Source organism: Sarcophilus harrisii, chromosome 2 (assembly GCF_902635505.1).
Source record: "Sarcophilus harrisii chromosome 2, mSarHar1.11, whole genome shotgun sequence".
Classification (NCBI taxonomy): Eukaryota; Metazoa; Chordata; class Mammalia; order Dasyuromorphia; family Dasyuridae; genus Sarcophilus; species Sarcophilus harrisii.
This window is the reverse complement of record NC_045427.1, coordinates 176,843,476-176,864,912: the sequence shown is the minus strand read 5'-3', so window position 1 is coordinate 176,864,912 and position 21,437 is coordinate 176,843,476. Positions and strand designations below refer to the sequence as shown.

Sequence of the window (21,437 nt, the reverse complement as noted above, 5' to 3'; positions counted from 1 at the left end):
TTATTTCTGTACTTGATACCCAGAACACTTTTGCATGCACAGAAGTAATATTCCAGTATTAGAAAGTAGAATTCATTACATTTAGCATACCTCATGGAAATCAAACCTGTTTACTAGTAGTCAGGCTTAGTTCGTATTTTTTGGGAGGACAAGACTGTTTTACCTTATTCATTTCCATATTGAGGATCTCAGCAACTTAGGGAACATTGAAGGTAATTTCCTATAACAAATCACTATATTATTAAGAACATTTTATATATACATATAAAAAATTAAACAAAAACACTAAACACCCTCCATAGCTTCTCAATCTATAGTTTTATGTATTATGGTAATACCAAGCTTTAGTATTTGCCCATCATTCACTTTTCCATATTATTTTGTATAAAGAGAATTTATTAATACAAAAACTATTTTTATTTGCTAATTCTTTACCACTGAAATGTGATGTGTGAGAAGCAGTGGTAGGTTAAAAGCTTGTTTATCTCTTCTCTGCTAATTTCACCATTTTAGATGTTTTATGCATTAAGTTATTGAATATTCAGCCATAAATATGCCTTAGGCAATACAATAAAGTGATTTCAAGATTATTCTTTCTAAAGGGAAATAGATATTGAATGTCAGTAAGAATGAGAGATCAGACCATAACTTTTCTACTTGGCAATACAAAGTCCAAAAGAAACTCAGCACTAAGGCAAATATGTTAACTTATCCTGAAAAATAATTATCTTGGTTTCAAAATGCACAGCAATTTTCCTCTTGACATAAATGCATAGACATTGATTCTTTGGTATAAATTCAAATTTTTAAAAAATTTTTTCCTTAGGTCCTCATTTTGCAGAGTATCTGCATTGGGATGTTACAGAAGAATGTGAAGTTCGACTTAAGTGTAAGGTAGGAAATGTATATGCGCTAAATTCATTTTAAGACCCATTAAGACATATCTTACATGAAAAATATTACTTGCTGATCAATTACTTATAATAGCGATACTTTGAGTCACTTGATTTTGAACAAAATATCAACAGGTATTTTATTACACATTTATTTATTTACTTATTTATGCCTTCTAAGATCCTTCATGCTTATCAACTAATAAGTACCTTGATTTAAAACTGAAAGTGTTTCCTAATGAAAATATATTATTTTGAAATGTAAAAATAAGATTAAAAAAACATTGTAAAAGTTCATTTATTACATTTTACTTAAAATTTTTTGTCAGGTGAATTCAGAAAGAAATCTATGGGCATAAAATTTTTTAAACATATTTTCATGTTCCTGACTATATTCTTTATATAGGATTTCCATTAGGAAATGAAAAAGCATATTTGCTAAGAATAAAATACTTTTTGGTTAATAACACAATCATAAAAATAAGTTTTCATTACTAACAAAAAGAGATATGCACTCTCTTTTATATTATCATTGTCACATATTTATTTATGTGTATTGAATCAATTTCAAAGACTATTCAGCAAGCATTATTAGGTTTTTGGTTTGAATAAAAATCTGTTTTTAGAACTATATAGCTCAGCAGTGTAAAATTTTAGTATCTCTAAATTAATGTAAACAGCTTTGACATAAAAATAGAGAAGATATTAAGGTATCTTTGTTAAAGATTTCTTCTATGAGAAAATACTCTTGTGTTGTGGTGGATAGATTGCTGAATCCAGAGCCAGGATGAAGTAGATTTAAATTCTATCCCTGGCACTTAGTAGCTGAGTGACAATGACCATGTTACTTAGCCTTTCTGAGTCCCAGGTATACTAAGATATTCATTGTGTAAAAGAGCTAAGCCCATCAGAGTTGATCATTACATAATCTTGTTGCTGTATTTGATGTTCTCTTGGTTCTACTTACTTCAGTTCTACTTAGCATCAGTTCATGTAAGTCTCTCCAATCCTTTCTGAAATCATCCTGCTCATTGTTTAAAAACAAAAATATTTGTAGCAGTTCTTTTTATGGTAACAAAAAACTGGAAAATGAGTAGATGCTCATTAATTGGGGAATGGCTGAATAAGTTGTAGTATGGGAAAGTACAGTAACACTATTATTCTATAAAAAAAGATGAACAAACTGATTTTAGAAAGGCCTATAAAGATTTACATGAACTGATGCTGAGAAAAACAAGGAGAACCAGGAATACATTAAACACAGTAACAGCAAGATTCTGTGAGGATCAAGTATGACAGACTTGGTTCTTCTTAGCAGTTCAGTGATCGAAGGCAATTCCAAAAAACTTTGGATATAAAATGCCATCTGCATCCAGAGAGAGAACCCTGGAGATTGACTGCAAATCAACACATGCTATGTTGACTTTTGTTTTCTTTTTCTCCTATGGTTTTTCCCTTTTGTTCTGATTTTTCTCTCCCAAAATAATTCATAAGGAAATATGTAAAAAAAAAAGTGCATGTATTACCAAAAAAAAGTGCTTTGCTGTTACTCACAAAAAAGATCGAAAAAAATTGTATCAACTCGCTATTTACTGAATATCTGTTATGTGCTAAAGGTTTTATTGACAAGAAAAAAAAAACCTTACTAGATAAAGTAAAAGCAACTCAGAGAAATGGGAATAAGGAATAAATTGTCTGAAAACTGATGATATTTTATAAGGAGGGGCCCTAGGAGACCCTAACAGTATTTCACTGGGATTAAACTTAGTTTTAAGTATCCTTCTCCTTTGAGAAGAAGAGTTACTATTTTCACCTCTATATAATTTTGTTATGATTAATAGCAATGAGAGGGAAACTTCTAAGTCAAAGCTTCTGAGATAATTGAACACTCTCTACTTCATGCCAAAAGATCTTTTAGTTTTCATCCCATCATTCCATGAAATTAGTCAGCAATAATCAACAATGCCATATATAAAAGCATTATACCATCTATTTTGTATTTTTAAATGATTATATTTTCTTTTTTTTTTTTTTTTTTTACAAAGGGAAAGCAACAGCTTATATAAAAGCCAGTTGGATGTAACATGCTAATTTGTAATTCAACATCAAAAGCACATTGTCTTAGGTACTCCAAAATAATGTGACTTATGCTTCCAATTGGACAGGTGGCAAACACAAAAAAGGAGACCGTTTTCAAGTGGCTAAAGGATGATGTTCTTTATGAAACTGAAACCTTACCTGATCTGGAAAAGGGATTGTGTGAATTACTTATACCAAAGGTATAGTGGATTGAATAACTTATGTTCACCCTCCCACAACTTCCCTTTCTCCCCTCACCAGGGTAGAATGAAAAAGAAAAGTATATACTAGAGATAATGACTCATAAATGCTACATTATTTTTTAAATTGCATAAGACTTTGGATTTCACATATATTTCATAAGAAAATATTAGATAACCTGAGTTCTATGTTATTGCTATATGGGAGCCACCTGCCAGTGGTTGCTGGAGGTCTAACTTAGACCTGTAGAATAGATCTCTTCATGTGAAAGGATGATGATGATACAAGGAGACTGAGAGGCAGGTGCTGTTCTCTAACCTCTCTCACTGAGAGGCAGTTGTGTTGTCTGACCTCCCTCTTCTTCCTTCTGCCTCCAATTTATTTCAAGCAATATCTGTGGCAGTAAAGGATTCTTTGCAACTCCTTCAGATGTTATGATCCATAGCTGTGGAGGCTCTCCGAGAATTGATCTGCCTCTTCACCTAGGCGTGGTCCTTAACACTATGTTTTTAATTGTAATTGACAATATTATAGAACTCTAGAAATATGAGGCAATTTGGAGGTCATCTAGTCTAGGCATTTTAGCCAGTAGATAAATACTTGCTCAAAAAGTGATCCTCTAGTTTCTACTCAGATATTCAGAGTTAATTTCCTACAACTTTAATATGCTTTATTTGTAGTTGTCCAAGAAGGATCAAGGGGAATACAAAGCAACACTGAAAGATGATAGAGGTCAAGATGTGTCTATCCTTGAAATAGCTGGCAAAGGTAATCTTTTTAAAATGTTTTCTTTATTCGACTAGATTACCCCCCACACACAGACACACATAAACTATATCTATTTCCCAAGAATTAGTCTGTAAACCATTCAAGTAAATTCATTTGTGTTTTTAGGTAGGAAACATTCTTCTGTCAGATGTATTAAGATAGAAGGAAAAATATGCTTGTTACCTTCAAAGCTGTTTTGATGCTTTAGGGGAAGGAGATATTATGTTAATTAGTTCTTATGTATAATGCTATTGGAAAACACTAATCTGGAACTCCCTCCACCATTGTCATTATTAACATGATCCAAATAGGGGTGAACTAATTCAATTAAATATAACTTCAATTTATATGAAGTGAAATTTTCTTATCCCTTGTTTAAAAGTTGAGGAGGCACAAGACAGAAAAAGGATTTATTAGTTCATAGACCTTTTATGGATAAATACTGATATTTTATGTGCCATTTTTCAAACTAACAGGATAATTTCCTGTATCAGTTTAATTAAATGAAAAAACTCATGCTTTCTGAAAAAATTCTGCATTGTAATGGAGCATTTCCCTTTTCCATTTTAGTGTATGATGATATGATCTTGGCAATGAGTAGAGTCTGTGGTAAGTAGATGCTTTCTAATTTGGGGGCTGTTTTTGGTGTTTGAGTCATTATATCCTGAGATAGGCATTTGAGGCAAAGAGGAAAGTTAATGAAATTCAGCCCATGTCCTATTGGAAGTACTCAATTCAATCTTGGTGTTATGGACTGAATTGACTTAGAGTTGTTATTTTAAGTGGCTTTTTTTTTACTTTACTTTTTTTTTTTTTACTTTACTAATTAGGTTTAGCCTCCATGATTAACCACTTCATCCAGTTTGCTTCAAGATTATTTCAGATTTTTGTTTTGTGGTTAATTGCAAGAAAAAACATTTCAGAGAAAGAGAAACTATGATATATTAGAGTCACTATAGTATAGAGGAGAGAAGAATGTCTTCAAAGTCAAAAAGACATGTATTTAAGTCCTAAATGTGACTTAAACCACTATGAGACTATATTGGGCAGGTGACTTGAATTTATGGTGTCCTGAGTCAATCTTTAAGCTTATTAAAATGTAGAGAGTGCTAATTTGCATGGCTAAGGGAATTTCTTAATATCATATTTTATTAGTTATACAAATGAGACTTTCTGTTTAGTCTTTAGTAAAAACTGGGAAGTACTGGCACTTAGTTATGAATTTTAGAATGATATATCATTTGGTACTTCATACTTAAAATTATATAACATTGGAACAATAAGAAAAATTAGAGACTATCTCACTCCTCCTCCCCATTGCTTCCCATTTTACAAATGAGGAATTGAGATCCAAATGGATGAAATTATTTCCCCCAAAGTAATTTTAGCTTTGTAGAATTAGAACAAGGATTCCTGATTTAAAAGTCCTTTTTGTGTCACATTGGGATCCTCCTTTTATTTTGATAACTTTTATAGCTCTATAATCTTTTGGTTTGGGAACTGGCTTTCATCAATGCAGATTATTACCCATCTATGACTTCACATATCCTTCAATACATCCTTGTCTGGGGATATGCACCATGCTGTAGGCCTTTTTCTAGGTCTTTTAATATTCCAAGGATAGCTGTTATTCAAGGGCTTCAACACTCAAGCTGTCTATAGGCCATTCATTCTTTACCCGCTTCTTTTGCCAGGCACACATTTCTTGGATTTACATCATTTCTTCCATGCAAATTATCAAATATATTCTTGAATTTACCTATATTTTTGATTCTTCTGAGGTTGTAGTGTCAGATTATATGGGGCCATGGAGCATTACCACAAGAATATGGTGTTTAAAAAATGGCTTTTTGCTTCAGGAAACAACTTGAGATCACTGACAATACTATGCAATTTCTCAAAAGCAATTCAGGTTACTCATTTTCTTCCATTAAGTTCTTAGAATGGCTTCTCATATATTTTCAGTGCTTGTCCAAGGAATATGTATTAGGTTTAAAGGATAGAGAGTTAGGCCTGGAGGCAGGAAGACCTGAATTCAAATCCAGCTTCAGACACCTTAAATGCTATGTGATTTTGTTTATTTATTGGGTTTGCTTCAGGTTCTTCACCTGTAAAATGATAATAATAATGGCATTTACTTTAAAGGTGACAAATGGTAGGCACTTTAAAAGAAGATTATTATGATATATTCTAACTATTGGTGAAAAAATTCAACGAGCTGTCTAGTCAACCCATCATCATGTAGACAATATATATTTTGGAATTAATTTTTCCTTCATGGTTTTCAGAACCAGTGGCTTTTGGGAAGCTGTAGACATTACTGAACAACCTTGCAGTATTCTGATGCCTGGTATAATCAGTAGGGCATCATACATAAATGAAACTATCTTAAAGTTTTCACCATTTATAAGGAACTTTTTGTTCCATTTAGACTTTGTTTAGGACATTTGCCATGACAGCATTGGTTACCTTTTGGCAAGAATTTGTTTCTCCAGTCTTGTTTGATTTGATATTGATGAGTTACCTTTAAGTGTGTCCCTCTGCCTAATTTAAAATACATTTCTTATTTGACTTCATAACAACCGTATGCAATGAGTAGCTATAATTTTATCCCTAAATTTCCTAATGAAAGAGACTTTCTCTAAACTATGAATTGGGAGGAGGAAGGCTTTTAATTAATGGGTCAGACACTGCCCCAAGAATAATGAGGCCTCCTTTTGAGTGTAAATTAAGCCCTTTAAAGGTACATTAACTCTGGTAGGCCACTAGGGTACCATTTCCTAAAAGACCATTCTAGAGTGCTAAAAGATATTATTGTTCCAATAGTCTGAATGATACTACATTGAGAAAGCTAATTCACATCTAAAAGGGTTTTATATACCCAAATAATAGTTTTCTCAATTACTCAAGAAAGACTAGGTTTAGATCATAGTGGTTATTTTCATGAGGTCTTTTGTGGTAACTTTTGCATATACCAAGAGAGATAATCACATTAAAACAAACAAAAACAAAATTCTCAAGTAAAATAATGTCTCATAATTTATCCCATTCAAGTTTCAAAGAAGTACTCTTTTCATCATTAATCAGTGATTTTCTAATATTTTAAAGGAGCTTATCACATTAAAGCTAGCCAGGGAATAAATGAGGTTGGATCGCTCTTGAAATATCTAAGTGTAATGATGATTAATGCCACCCTCACTGGAAGGTTGTAAGTTACATAAATATTGATTTACAAAACTCACATCACTCATATTAGTATAAGAGCTGACATATTTTAATTAACAATAATCTAGCATCACCCAATAATGACAATTTGATCAAATATTATACTTGAGTATAGTGAGTATCAGGAGATACTTCTATAGTAAAATGTTGGCTCCTTGAGCATAAGGACTATTTTGATTTTGTCTCTGATATACCTAGAGCCTGATACATCATAAGTATATAATACAGGCTTGATGAATTAAATTAAATCCAGTAACATCACTCCAAGAGAGCATTTAGTTATTTTAAAGTAAGCATTTTAATTGCTTCCAAAACACAGCAACATTTTCTCATTTTCAATTTTCTTGATTTGAAGTCTGGTTTTTTTTATAGTTAGAAGCATACAGCATTTTTCCTGTATACCATTCCGAGTCCAAGTTTTACATAAAACTTCTATGTCTTTTATTTCTTTAGAGTATACAAATTTTTTTTAATGCTTTAATATTTTCACCACAATCAATGAAAAAGAGAAATTGAGATATGAAATAGAAATATATCACATTGGTCATTTTGTAAAGCAGAAAGAATTTGACTTTGGGATGATATTTATTAACTGTTTTTTAGATAATAGCAATACAGATGATTGTTTTAGAAGGAGGAAGATCAAGGAAGGCATCCTTGGCAGAGCAATGTAGGTCTGAGAAGTTTAGTTACTTAGGTGGTTTTCTTTGTCTATTCATGTTTGTACTCTTTTGTGTGCCCTTTGGAGAGACCTTGTGCACTCGACTGTGCATAAAGCTGTCTGAAGCATAAATACAAAATGATGATGCTAATGAGGTGATGACTGTATGTCATTGGGTCAGTGACAGCTGCTTTCTTGATAATATTTTCTGAGACATTCCCTTACATTCCCTTTTTCTTGGTTCACAGAAACCAGATTTACAATTACTCTGTAACTGCCATATTATCCTATAATTATTTGTATATTGTAGTGAAACACTCTTCATTTATAAATTTCAAATGTTAGAATTGTATTGGAATAATTTAAACATAATCTATTAATATTAATAACACTATTTTGTCTAACTTCTCAATCTATCCATCTTTTTCTGGCTACCTTGAATACTTTTTATCAACTTAAGCTATTCATAAAGCTCAGAAACTGTCAGAAAACTGTGCTATGTACATGTAAAGAAAGTCACATTAGAAATTAACCTTTACCCAATATAGTTCAGTCTACTCTGTACCCTTTTCAGCAGAAAATACTGCTTCCTTACTGGTATTTTTTAGGGGAGGGAAGAGTTAGATTAGACCTGTGATTTTATTGCTATAGACAGATCTCTAGAAAAGCAGATCAACAGTTACTCTGCATCTTACAGTCAGAGTACTTGTAATACCAAAAACTTAAGTAACTTGTCTGCAATCACACAACCAATATGTCGTCCTGACCTTGAAGACAGCTTTCTATCTGCCATATTATATTGCCCCCAAATGTTTGTTGTATTTAAGCAAGTATAGCATTATCTGAAGGAAGCAAAACTTTGACTTAATATTATCATTTGCAGGGCAAAGTAGATATTTAAAATCAAAGTAATGCATTATATTTAGCATCATAAAGTTTAGAGGTGAATGTATATATGTGGTTAAGGAATCTAACCTTAATCTAAGTCCTCTTAATTTATAAATGAGAAAACTAAGGCCTCAAATTTAAATGATTTGTCTATAATTAAGTAAACAGAACTAGTAGGTCTCTTGATTTCTGGATTGATTCCATGACTCTCTGTCATAGACCTTATTTCCAACTAAAGAATTTTCACCTTTTTCATGCCAATTCTAAGAAATCTTCCACAACTGAAAAAAGGGATAATTAGGTGGACAAAAAGTCATGACTTTAAAAAAAAAAGTGATCTTAAAACTGGATGTTGAAAGAATCATCCTTACTGAAAGTTTGTGATTCTGCTATCATAAAAGTGGTCTGATTTAAATTCATCAAGCCTGTATATATATATCATATAAGTAAGTGGTCTGATTTAAATGGAAAAGGCTGTACTTATCTGATGAATCAAACATTCTTAGGAATAGCTATAAGAATTCAGTTTTAAAAAAAAAAAACTGATCCACTGAGAATTTCAACCATACCTATTTGGGAGTGTTGTAGAGACAAAACAGCATGTTTGGTTGTGTCTTGTACAATCAGCTCTAAATGTCAAATTACCAAACTTTTTCCAATCACTTATTTGCACAATCAACTGCATGATTATTAAGTCCGAGAGTAAAAATACTCTTCACTAGTTAATGTTTTCCATGGTCAAGATGTTTCTTTGAAACTGGGCACTTAATAATCTGATTACTCAGGAAATGCATCCTATGGTCTTCTCAGTGGTTGATGAAGTTAATTACCCACTGATTTGCTAGTTATAATGAAGCCCATATGTTTCCATAGAGTGTATTTTAATTCAGTATGTGAAGCTTTATTATTATTAGCACTTAGGGGAACTACTTGGCAACATTCATATATATTGAGTTGAGAGATTTTCTAGAAAGTTTTTTTTATGGATTTTGCTGTTTCATGTGTATTACTTTTCTTTTCCTCTGTTTCAGAGGGAAATGGACAGAGTTTACTAGCACTGTTTAAATCTATATCCTGAAAAAAAGTACTCAAAACTTCTATCAAATGTTCTTTAAAGATTAATTTTTTGGTATGTTCCCTTAATATAATAGGTCAGGTTTTCAGAGTTTTTAAGCTAATATTTTCATAGATTTCATTCATTAATTCAAGAAATGTCTGTTGAGATCTACTATGTATAAAGAAATATCCTTTGTCACACTCCAGAATCATGCACTGCTAGAATTAGGTATGATGGAAAAATCCCTAGATTTGGTTTCTGTGGAGCTAGGTTCAGATATCAATTCTGCTACTTACTATATATAACTGTAAATCTTATCCTTTCTAAGGATTCAAGTTTCTTTCTATATAAGAATGAGGGGGGTTGGATTAGTTTCTAGTTGTAAATCCTATGAGTATAATTAACTACTGTGAGATTATCCAACCCAACTCTCTCATTTTGCAAAAATGGAAATAGAACCACAGGATATTAAGTGATTTGGTCTTAAGTGTTGTTAAGTAGTCGCAGCTAAATGTAGGTGAGTGGGACAGATTTTATTCTCTGTTACCTAAGCAAACTTTAGCTATTCTAGATCATTTATTTCCCATTGCCCATTCACTTCTTGGGAGAAGGGATTGGGAAAATAGGAAAAAAGAACATTCCAGATTGTCTTTTGATTGGGGAGATTAAAAAGGACATACTATGTCAAATTAAGACTATAGTGAGATCCTTATATATGACTCTATTCAGATAGGTTAATAGAGGAATTCCATTACATTGTGACCTAACCCACTCATGTCACTGGCATTAATTTTTCTGTCACTTGTAATTTCAGATCAAGGAAAGTATTTTCTTCTCTATTTAAATAGTACATAGGAAGGAATAGGTTCCTATTTTGCCCCTTGTTCTTCTTTCCTTCTTGCCCCCAAATACAGTTGGGAAAAAACTCTGAAATTGCTCTCACAAAAGTCACAATGTCCCTTAATTACTAAATCATTACAGCACCCTCTTAGCTTTTAACATAATTAACTTCTAAATTTTAAGTATAAGCTTATTTATTTGCTATTATATTTTTCTATTATACTTTGATGCTTCAAAATCCTAGTTCTCTGTCTCTTTAGTTACTCCTATGTAATGTTCACTTCTGGCTCCATTTGCCATATTGGGCTTATTTGTTTATGAAAGTGCTTAGATCTTTTTCACATCAGAGTTTAGCATCTCTCTTCCATTCTGTAGTGGTATGATTTTTTTTAATGGAATGACTTGTGTTCACTGTACATAACCATCTCTGTACTAAGAACTTGATTTGTAAAAACTTGTTTGATTTTATAATTTAAATAAAATCATTTAGGTGATGCAATAGATAGAGTGCTGGGCATAAAATCAGGAAGACTTCTTCCTGAGTTTAAATCTGGTCATAGACATCTACTAACTGTGGGTCCCTGGGAAAATCATTTAACCCTGTTTGCCTCTATTTCCTCATCTGGAAAATGAGTTGGAGAAGGAAATATCAATCCCTCCAGAATTTTTACTAAGAAAACCCCAAATGAGGCCATGAAGAGTTGGATACAACTGAAATGACTGAGCAACAGCAATAACAATTAATATTTACATAATGGATTTGTGAATGTGCTTCCTACAATTTTTGTCATCTCTTCCACTTCTCTAAATCTACTTAGCCTTCCCTTTCTATGGCCTGACATTCACAGGCTCTATCAAATCTTCAGCTGATATATATCAGTTCCACTCACCCCAACACTAAACTTTTCCCACCTACTTGGACTCCCTCACCTTTCTGATATCACTCCCCTAAATTCATTTTCTCCTACATATGTTTCAGATAATCTCTTTTCTCCTCAAGCCCATATTTGTTAATACATATTTTGTGATCATATTTTGATCTTCCCTAATGGGGGTGGGGAATGTATTTTCTTCTCTTAAAGACTAACTCCTTGACTTGATCACTGGATTGTATTTCTATTCTATTCTTTCCAAAAGAATTTTATCCCATACTTTTCCCTCACTAGAACTTTTTATGCTGTCTTGGCACTGATTTCTACCTCTTTGCTGTTTTTGCATTTGTTTTTCCATCTTGGAGAAGGAAAAAAAATTAATATTTTTGATATTCTCTTCTTTAACTACTGCTGTTTATACTTGCTTCCAAAATGTATGTTTTTTTTTTTTAAACCTGCTGCTTATATTTTCTTTCTAATCTTCATCATCACCACCTTTTGAAATCTCTTTCTCCAGGATAACCAACTTAGTAATCTTTTTTGTCAAATATAAAGACTTTTCTCAACCCTAATGCTCCTTAATTTCTTTGGCATTAATATTGTTGATCACCTTATCTTTTTCTTGGTTTCTGTGATGTTATAATAACCCAAGTCAAGATTACCAGTTCTCACCTTTTGTCATCACATTTTAAATCTCCACTAGTCAGCTTTACATTTCTTTAGTTTCAGAGTAAAAAAAAAAAAAAAAAATCATCATTTCCTTCCAAAACTCACCTATTCCTAACTTGCTTAATTCTATCAATGTGACAGACAAACATTGTGACATCCACCACTCACATAGAAATATAATTTTGGAATAATCATTGATTCTCCCTCCTCTTTCTCAGTCTTTGTACATCCCTTATATTGATTCAGTTACCAAATTCTTTTTATTCTTTCTATGATCATAGAATTTAGACATGGAAGGGAATTTAGAGAGAGATAATTTAAACTTATGTTTTCTCCCTCACTTTATAAATGAGGAAGAAAGGGCTTAGCAAAGCCATATGACTAAGCTTCCCCCAAGTCGCATATGTAGTAAACAGTTAAACTAGGATTTCTGGACATATTCTTCCTTTCTGTTATTTCCTTTACATTCCTTACTTCCCTAAGTGAACCTTATTTTTGAATTAAATCAAGCAACTCATTGTCTTCCAAATATACTATGCATATTCCCACCTTCTTGCCTTTCATCGCATCATTGTTATTGCTTATTATCCCATTTTCTTCTCCTTTGACTGTCTAAACTTTGCTCATCAAATCTGAGCTCAAGTTCAACCAGTTGAAGTAAAAATAATTATTTAATGCTTGTGATAAGTGAAGAACAACTCCCAGTCTGTATTGGGAGATACAACTATAAGCGGATCATGATTTGTGTCCTTCAGGATATTTCCACTTATTTGGAGAAGCAAATGAAGAACTAAAATGAAATATTTTATTAACCCCAAGTATTGGAGAGGAGTAGGCAAAGGGCTATGAGAAGTACAGGAAGTAGATTGGGTAAATTTTCCATTTGGGAAAACTTTTCACAGAAAATCACATCTGAGCTTGGAGTTGAAGGAAAGAAACATGGAAAATGGAAATATTTCACATGTATGTTCCAGGCACAGGAGACATTGTAAGCCAAGACAGAGAGGCAGGAAAAAGTTGAGATGAATGTTGAAAATGTTAAGTTTAATCAGAGAGAAAAATAGTACGAAGCAGAGTCATGTAAGACAAGGGCAGAATTCAAATCCAAGTCCTCTGAACCACTTTATTTTTCCTTGAAACATTGAAAATATCAATAAGCATTTGTTAAGTACCTGCTATGTCACAGGTGCTGTGCTAAGTGATGGGAATGCAAAGATAAAAATTATATGATACTTAAAAAGAATTTATATTTTACTAGAGGAAATAATGTGTATATATCTATGATTGGGAAAGCTTAAGTGGAGCAGTGAATAGACTACCAGACCTGAGTGAAGAAAATTCATTTTCTTGAGTTCAAATTTTGTCTCAGAAACTTACTTGCTGTATGAACCTGAATAAGTCACTGAACTGTGTTTTCCTCAGTTCCTCATCTGTAAAAAGAGCTGGAGAAGAAAATGTCAACTATTCCAGTATCTTTGTCAAGAAATTCCCAAATGAAGTCACAAAGAATTGGACATGACTGAAAAATGATTCAATAACATATATTTATGAGTATATAAATAAATTTACATATTTGTAATATGTATAAATATAAATAAAAATAAATGCAAGGCAATATTTTGATGAAGCTACTAACATCTAGTTGAGGGAGAGGAAACCAGAAAATATTTCTCCTATACTAGAAGCTGTTTCCTAAAATATGCTTTAATATAATGCTTAAATTTAGATAAATACAATTATATTTTCTACAAGGATTCTGAACAAAGTATTTGAAGGAATTAAGCATATTTGCTCTGAAGAACAGAAGATTCTGAGAGGGTGCTAATATAGAATAGGTTTCAAGTATATTATGGAAAAGTGATTGATAGAAGGATAATCTTGCTAACTACTTGAATAATTCCAAAGTGGAAGGTATCTCCTTGGGAGTAAAGGTTTGCCCTCCCAGATGTAAATAGAGATTAGATTACTGTTCTTTAGTCATGTGGTATAAAACCTATGTATTGAGGTGTCAAAATCAGTCTGATTCCAATTATCCACCAATAGGTCCCAGGCCACGTCTCTTTGGTCATTGTTTAGGTCCGGATTGACTCAGATTAAATGTTAATTGCAGTCATTTCTGCTTTGGCCAGAAACCAAGCATCTTTCCCTTCCAGATCCACCATTCATTCATTTAGATTTTTTTTTTTTTTTGGACTAGGTGAAGGAAAAGATTCTTTGTCTGAATTGCTACCTAACCTTAATCACGGAATGGGTATGGCTCAGTCAAACAGAGACCTGGTGAAGACCTTAGTTTAAAAATGGTCTCCCATTTCTCTAAGGACATTTCCAGTCACTTTTATCTATATATTGCCACTGGACCAGAGCCCCAGGCTTTGGAGGAGAAAATGAGGCAGGTGACCTTGCCCAGCCCTCTCTCATTTAAATCCTATTCACTTGTATATCATGGCATTCCCTCCCTGATAGCATGTCCTCTTTGAGAATGAAGAACATGTAACAACAATGTATTGAGCTAGATGTCTCTGAGGGCCCTTGAAATTCTGCAATTTGTTGAATGTATAGTTCTGTGAAACTTCAAAGCACACAACTACATTTTTTGCATTCCAAAGCATTCATGTATCTTCTAGCTACATGGTAAACACTTGTTGAATGAGTGGATGAATGAATTTTGTTTGAAGATAGAAGAATGCATATTTGCATTGGAATTAACCTTAAAATATGTAACAATCCCCATTTGTTTTGTGAATGAGAATTTTAGAGTGTCATGGTTGAAAAAGCTGGCCTTAATGCAAATGTTTTCACTGCACATATTCTTTTCCCCAGGTCTAAATATGTGTTCTTTTCTGCAGGCGCATCTGCTTCTCCATTAAAGATACTCTGTACTCCAGAAGGGATAAGACTGCAATGTTTTATGAAATATTTTACAGAGGAAATGAAAGTGAACTGGTATCACAAGTAAGTAAATGAGTGCATAAATCTCACATTAGCAATAGGCTGTAGCCCCAATATAGCCTATGGGGGAAAGGATTGGTATTAGGAAATGCTGCACAGAACTGAAAATGAGAAATTTTCAGTTTGACTTCCAGATGTCATCCTTGTATAATATGCCATTTGCCCTCTATCTGCCCTCATACTTCATATAATTGAATGGAGAGGACCTCATTGGGAAGTTATATATATGTACAACTAAATATTCTAATGTTTTTGACCAACAAGCATTTATTAGTTGCTTTATGGAAGGACAATTGCTGTATATTTGCCAACATGACTATTATGAAAGGTATTATTTGGATAATTCCTTTTAAGTTGTAGCACATTACCAGCAATGACTTATATGCAAGAAATGAAACATAAGATATTCTCTAGGAAGTTCATGAAGATAGACTAATAGAGTAAGGAGAAAAGGAATAAAAAGTTGGACAATCCAATTTTGTTTTATTTAGGTTAAAAGACCTACAAGTGAGGCTTTCAATGCATTAGGCAGTTTCTCTAAGAAGGATTTATAAGGGCAAGGCATAGTATCAGAAGTTATGGATGCTTTGTACTCTATATGATTGGGAAAGTAAGCACATTGATAGGTACTAATAATTTTTGTTTATTTAAGTATGACTCATGTGAGATTTTCAGCCTCAGAAGTCTGTCACTTAACTTTTTACATAAAGTTAAATAATAAATAATAGGAGGCCATTCACTTTCTACAGTTATTCTCACAGTTCCTTTTACTCTTTCATTGTTGTTTTCAAAATGTGGCCTAGAATTGTTGCTTAAAACAGATGTTGATTGCCTTTGATTAAAAGTTTTCATCTTCTTTAAATATTAATGGGATGTACCTGGGAGCAAGATCCTATGTAGATTGATTCTGTTTTCTTTCTGACCTCAAGGATCAGCATGCAGTCGGGGTATTCTGTAATTGTACATTGCTCCACATGGGCCTATCAGTATTAATTCTTGTTATCTGTCCTCATAATCATGATTGGCATCATGAGTAGCTAGAATCAATGGGTGACCTGTTGATCTCTAGTGAGTAAAGCTGCTAGTATCTGGTGGGGGAAGAGGAAAGTAGCAGCAACTCATACAGCAGCAATATCACACACATTAAGCTTTAATGCAATGCTTAAACTTAAATAATGCTATCTTGTTTTCTACAAGGATTCTGTACAAAGCATTTGAAAGAATTAGGCATATTTAGCCTGAAGAACAGAATATTCAGAGGGAATATGATAATGTAGGACAACTTTCAAGTATTTAAAGAGTTACCTTATGGAAAAAGGACTGATATAAGAAAAATCTTGGTAACAACTTAATTCCAAAGTAGAAATTACCTCAGGAGATAATGAATTGACCTTCACAGTTGTAAAAAGAAACTGAATAATTATTTTGTGGTGATATTGTATGGGGAAATTTTTAGTCACATATGTATTGAGTTGGATTATCTCTGAGGTCCCTTGAAATTTTGCAGTTTGTCCAGGGGTACTACAGAAAGGTCCTTGATCCAACAAATATTTCTCTCCAGGCAATTCTGCTGATTCCTAAAGTAATTCTACATTACCTTTGTCTCTTGTTAAAATGCCAACACTCCTGGGAAGACTCTTAGCCAATATTTAACATTTTGTGTGAATATTTTTCATGTGGGTCTGGGGAGAGGGTAGAGTTAACATTGGGCACATAGAGGAGGCACTGCAGTTGAAAGGAAGGACATAAGAATTCTATAAGTACTGAAGATAAATTTTACCAAAAACTTGGCAATCACAAGTTGTGCTTCTTAAAGATCAGGAGTCTGTTAACAATAGCAAAATAAAGGTTAAAAAATATGCTTCATATTTCTAGTCTTCCATTTTGCCAAGTCTTGATTAATACCAAAAAGGGTCTATGGAAGTTTATCTAATATATCTACCACTCCCTACCCCCAATACAAACAACAAACAAAATTACACAATTATACCTGCCTAAAGAAGATTCTCTTCTCTTGATGGTCATCCAGAAACCCATGGCAAAGAATGTTTTATCAAAGTTGTAGTCTGCTATTCCATTTTGGGGATGAACAACTGGGCCTCCTTTAATCTAAATTGCTACCAAATGTTTCAAATAACAAGGCTCTGTGTACCACTGATTCATAGATTAGTTTCATGCTTCTATCATGTCCTCATCAGGTTATATTAAGTCCATGGCTTCCCCAAATCCTTGCCATCTTTGTATTAGACTAAAGGGAATCCTTTGGATTATAGTTATGATAATTTCCTTATTGCACAATCTATGTCATTTTGGGTGGTGACATGAGCATAGTATGCAGGATTGCTTATGGAGAAATAACTTACTTTTTCTGTGACTCAGCAGTATTGTAACCCCCATGTGTACGCAACAGTATACTTGAAAACTACAAAAAATAAAATGATATATTGGAAGCTTACTATAATATCACTATATTCACTCTGGATAAAGCTCTTCTGAAGGGTTAGCCTATATATTGCAAACCTTCACTCTCAGACATGATTTAATATCACAGAATCCATAAGCCATTTTCCATTGTAAAACTTGTATATACATTCATGAAATGATGGTTTAAAATGTTAAGGAAAAAAAAAACAGCTGGGTAGAAATATATTCTTTACTAAATCAAATATAACATTATTAGTTATTATTTATGGCAAGGAATGAAAAAGTCAATAAACTTCTAATAACACATGTGTCTAATTTACCCTGTTAAGGAAAAAATATACATTTTACCCAATTCATGAGGGCAAATAATTCAATTTAGAACTTTTCTTTGGTACTTAGAATATACAAGTCTGGGACTTCAGTAACATCATCATCATCAACAACAAATACTTCCTGCTCACAATAAGGGAGGATATAATATAGGCAAAAATATGGCAAAATGTAGATTTGAAAACAGTGAAAGAGATTCAGCCAAGGTTCCATGAAAAAAAATTGAAGAGGAGTAAACCATTTAGCTAGAGATAATCGGGGAAAACTTACCAGAGGAGATTGATCTTGAAGGAAGAAATGGGTTTTAATAGGTAGAGATGTGGAAGAAGCAAGCTTCATCCAGGGAAGAAAGCCTTCATAAATGTACAGAGACAGGAGATCTCAGGATGATATCAGGTGAAAATAAACTGTTAAATTTATTTGGAATTTAAAATATGTGAGAATTTTGGTTGTTATTGTTTTGAGAAGTAGTGTGTATCAATCTAGAAAGATGTAATAGAGACAAGTTGTGAAAGGCTTTAAATACCAAGACAAAAAATTTTTACAGGGTGTCCCAAAAGTCCTAGAGAATTTTAAGCTTTAATAAATTCAGAAGCATAAATCTTATACTTTTGGAAAAGAAAGAAGAAAAAAAAGAAGGAATGAAAGGACTGTTAAAAATAAAAGTGTTTAAGGTACATAGGATGAAGTATAGGGAGTTCATGATTTGTTGGTGAGTCGTTTTTTCAGTAATGTCTTACTCTTTATGATCCCACTTGGGGTCTTCTTGGCAAGGATACTGGAATTGTTTGCCATTTCCTTCTCCAGCTAATTTTACAGATGAGGAAACTGAAGCAAACAGGGATAAAAAAATCAGACGAAGGAAAGACTTGTAGAGCTTCAGAGCCTACTGGAGTTTAGATAGATAACATGATAATTGTTTATCCTTTCAGGGAAGGAGATAAAAGAATGAATGACAGAGTCCTCTGCAGCAGAGAAGGTGAATAATGTGGGTCATACAACACTGAGTATAAGTAAGGCAGGTATAGAGGAAAGCTAAGAAAGCCAGCAATTGTAGTGTATAAGGTAGAGCATTACAGGACTGAGCAAGTAAATTTATGCACATGAAAATCATTTGTAGTAAAGTATTTCACCTTTATCCCTCTTTTCACTGCCATGGAGGCCACAAATGGTAGGGATTATCATCAATATGTGGTAGGGATGAGGAGACTAAACACAGGGCAATGCTGGAAGGTCTCAGATTCCAGTTCTTAGCACAGTTCTTTTGCAATGACAATTTTATACTGACAAAGTAAAGTAATCCTTGGTATCAGTTAGCAGTAGTTTCCCACAGCTATTTATACACACCATTCATATTCCAAAACAAGAAATCTCCCTCATTGGGGACAAGATGTATACTTCTTCAGAGGGTCAATCTATAGACATTTTGATATTGCTCCTGTGTAAAAGATTTACTAGTCACTGTTGAATATTAAAAGAGTTATGAAATAGGGTTCACATTCCTTATTGACCTTATTATTTAGTAATTTATATGAGGGAAGATTTAATTAACTATACAAGATAATATAGAGTAAATGTGAAATGAGAGGTAGAGACAACAATTGCTATAGGAAAGACTTGGAAGTACTAAAGTTGGCTGTGCTATCTGCTATGTGGTCTGAGAAGGCGCAAATAACGTTACTTGTGAGTATACAGTTACTCAGTGAAGCCTGGGAGGATATCCTAGATCCTAAGGTACTCAGTTATGCACATGATCTTGCTCAACCACAAGGCCTCTTTCTTTCAAAGGGAAGAATCAGTATTTTTTAAGGGGGGTGGGTGGGAGAGAGAGAGAGTCAGAGAGAGAAAATAAGAGAACTGCATATAGAAACTGTTCCAGAAACCTGCAAAAAAAATGTAAGATTTACAAGCATTGGATTGTATATACAGCCAAATGGTGTCTTAAATTCAAAGTAATGTATTCACATAAAATGAGTTCATATCCTATATGAGGACTTTCTTTACCTAATCCAAACTATTAGTGTCTAACTCCAGAAATTATCTTGTATTTACTTTAAAGTAAATGTTTATATATACATACCCCTCCAAGTATGTATGTATATATATACACACACACACATACAAATATAAATATTGCCTGTTGAATAATGGAATGTGATGGACCAGAATGGAACATTTCCCGCAGTATAATGTAAATTCTTCAAGAGTAAAGACCTTGCTATTTCTGTCTTTGTTTCCCCACACATATAACAGTCAGTGCCAGATACAGAGTGGGTAATTAAATTTTTTTGATTGAATAAACATTCAATATATTCTGTTTAAAGAGCAAATACTGTAATAGTAGTCTATGTTTATAACATAGTGCTGTATTTCCTTGTCTTCTGGGTGCCAGGAACTATGCTAAGCTCTTAGGAGAAAAAGAAGATAGTTTCCATTTTCACAGAGCTTTTGATAATGAGGCACTCAAAATGTATGCATTTAAATAAAAGCAAATCTATAAAGTTATATATATATATATATATATATATATGTATATATATACACATGTGTGTGAAACTTCCTTTACATAGTGTTGACCTTCATGTTAGTAATAATTCAAAACATTATAGCTGCTAATTGTATGAATCTAAAAAGTTTTATCTCAAATATTCTAGATTAGCTTTTTTTTTTTTTTTTTTTTTTTTACATTTATCTTTAGAGACTGCATGCTTAAATTTGGTGATTTTGGGGTAAATATTAAATTATATTAATTTATTTTGAATATTCTCAAATCTTCAAATCCTTGAATAATTTAAATATGTACATGTAAACCGATATGTACATATTATATACAATGACATATATGAAGTATAAATCTGTAAGTGGTACAAGTTTGAGATATTTGTGTTCTGTGGGGTTTTTTTTTGTTGTTGTTTTAGATATGCTTTCTATTTGATAGGTCTGAAAAATTATAATAAAATATGTAAATATAAAATAATTTCAAGAAATTGAAGATACCAAAACCTGGGGCAATCCATTAAGCTTTGTTTATATGTTAAAGTATTTCCTTGTTATTTAGTGTTTTAGGGTTTTTGTTTTTTTTTTGCTTATTTATTTAAACTGTTAAACTAGTTTCATGAAAGAAAAAATTAACAATTATTTGTATAACAAATACAAATTAACAAATAATGTGAGACCCCCATCCTCTCAAAACAGAGTTCTCCTTGTGGGGCTACTGCTTTAAAAAATCGGGATATTAGTGAGATATAATGGTTGAAAGTGCACTACACAGACACCAGAATGTTTTTCCTTAATGCATGACATTAAATCAATAGAGCATGATGAGAATTTTGTGAAATGCTAACGCAAGCAAGGACAATTGTTCTTTGGTTTAAAATGCTAAGTAATATGTCAAGGAATGTTGAAAATGCCACTTTAAGACTTGTATTGGAAGCTTATTCTGAATGAGTTAGAAGGGAACAGTGAGGAAACTCAGCAAAAAAAAATGTGCCTTTGAAAGAAGGATTTTGTTGTCTTGCTCAAAGGTGAAATTAATATATCATCCAGAAATGGCTAAACCTCAGAATTGCTCATCTGTTATT

At 32.7% G+C, this 21,437-nt stretch overlaps 1 protein-coding gene across 1 annotated transcript in view; it reads left to right on the top strand.

Annotated features, from left to right (window-relative positions):
* The window catches only part of MYOM2 (myomesin 2), a 152,338-nt gene that overhangs the window by 118,524 nt on the left and 12,377 nt on the right, over positions 1-21,437 (top strand). The window contains exons 28-32 of the mRNA XM_003757920.2: positions 827-894; positions 3,059-3,172; positions 3,854-3,941; positions 4,512-4,550; positions 15,000-15,105. Of these exons, the coding sequence (XP_003757968.1) occupies positions 827-894; positions 3,059-3,172; positions 3,854-3,941; positions 4,512-4,550; positions 15,000-15,105 (415 nt within the window). The remainder of the gene's footprint in view (positions 1-826; positions 895-3,058; positions 3,173-3,853; positions 3,942-4,511; positions 4,551-14,999; positions 15,106-21,437) is intronic.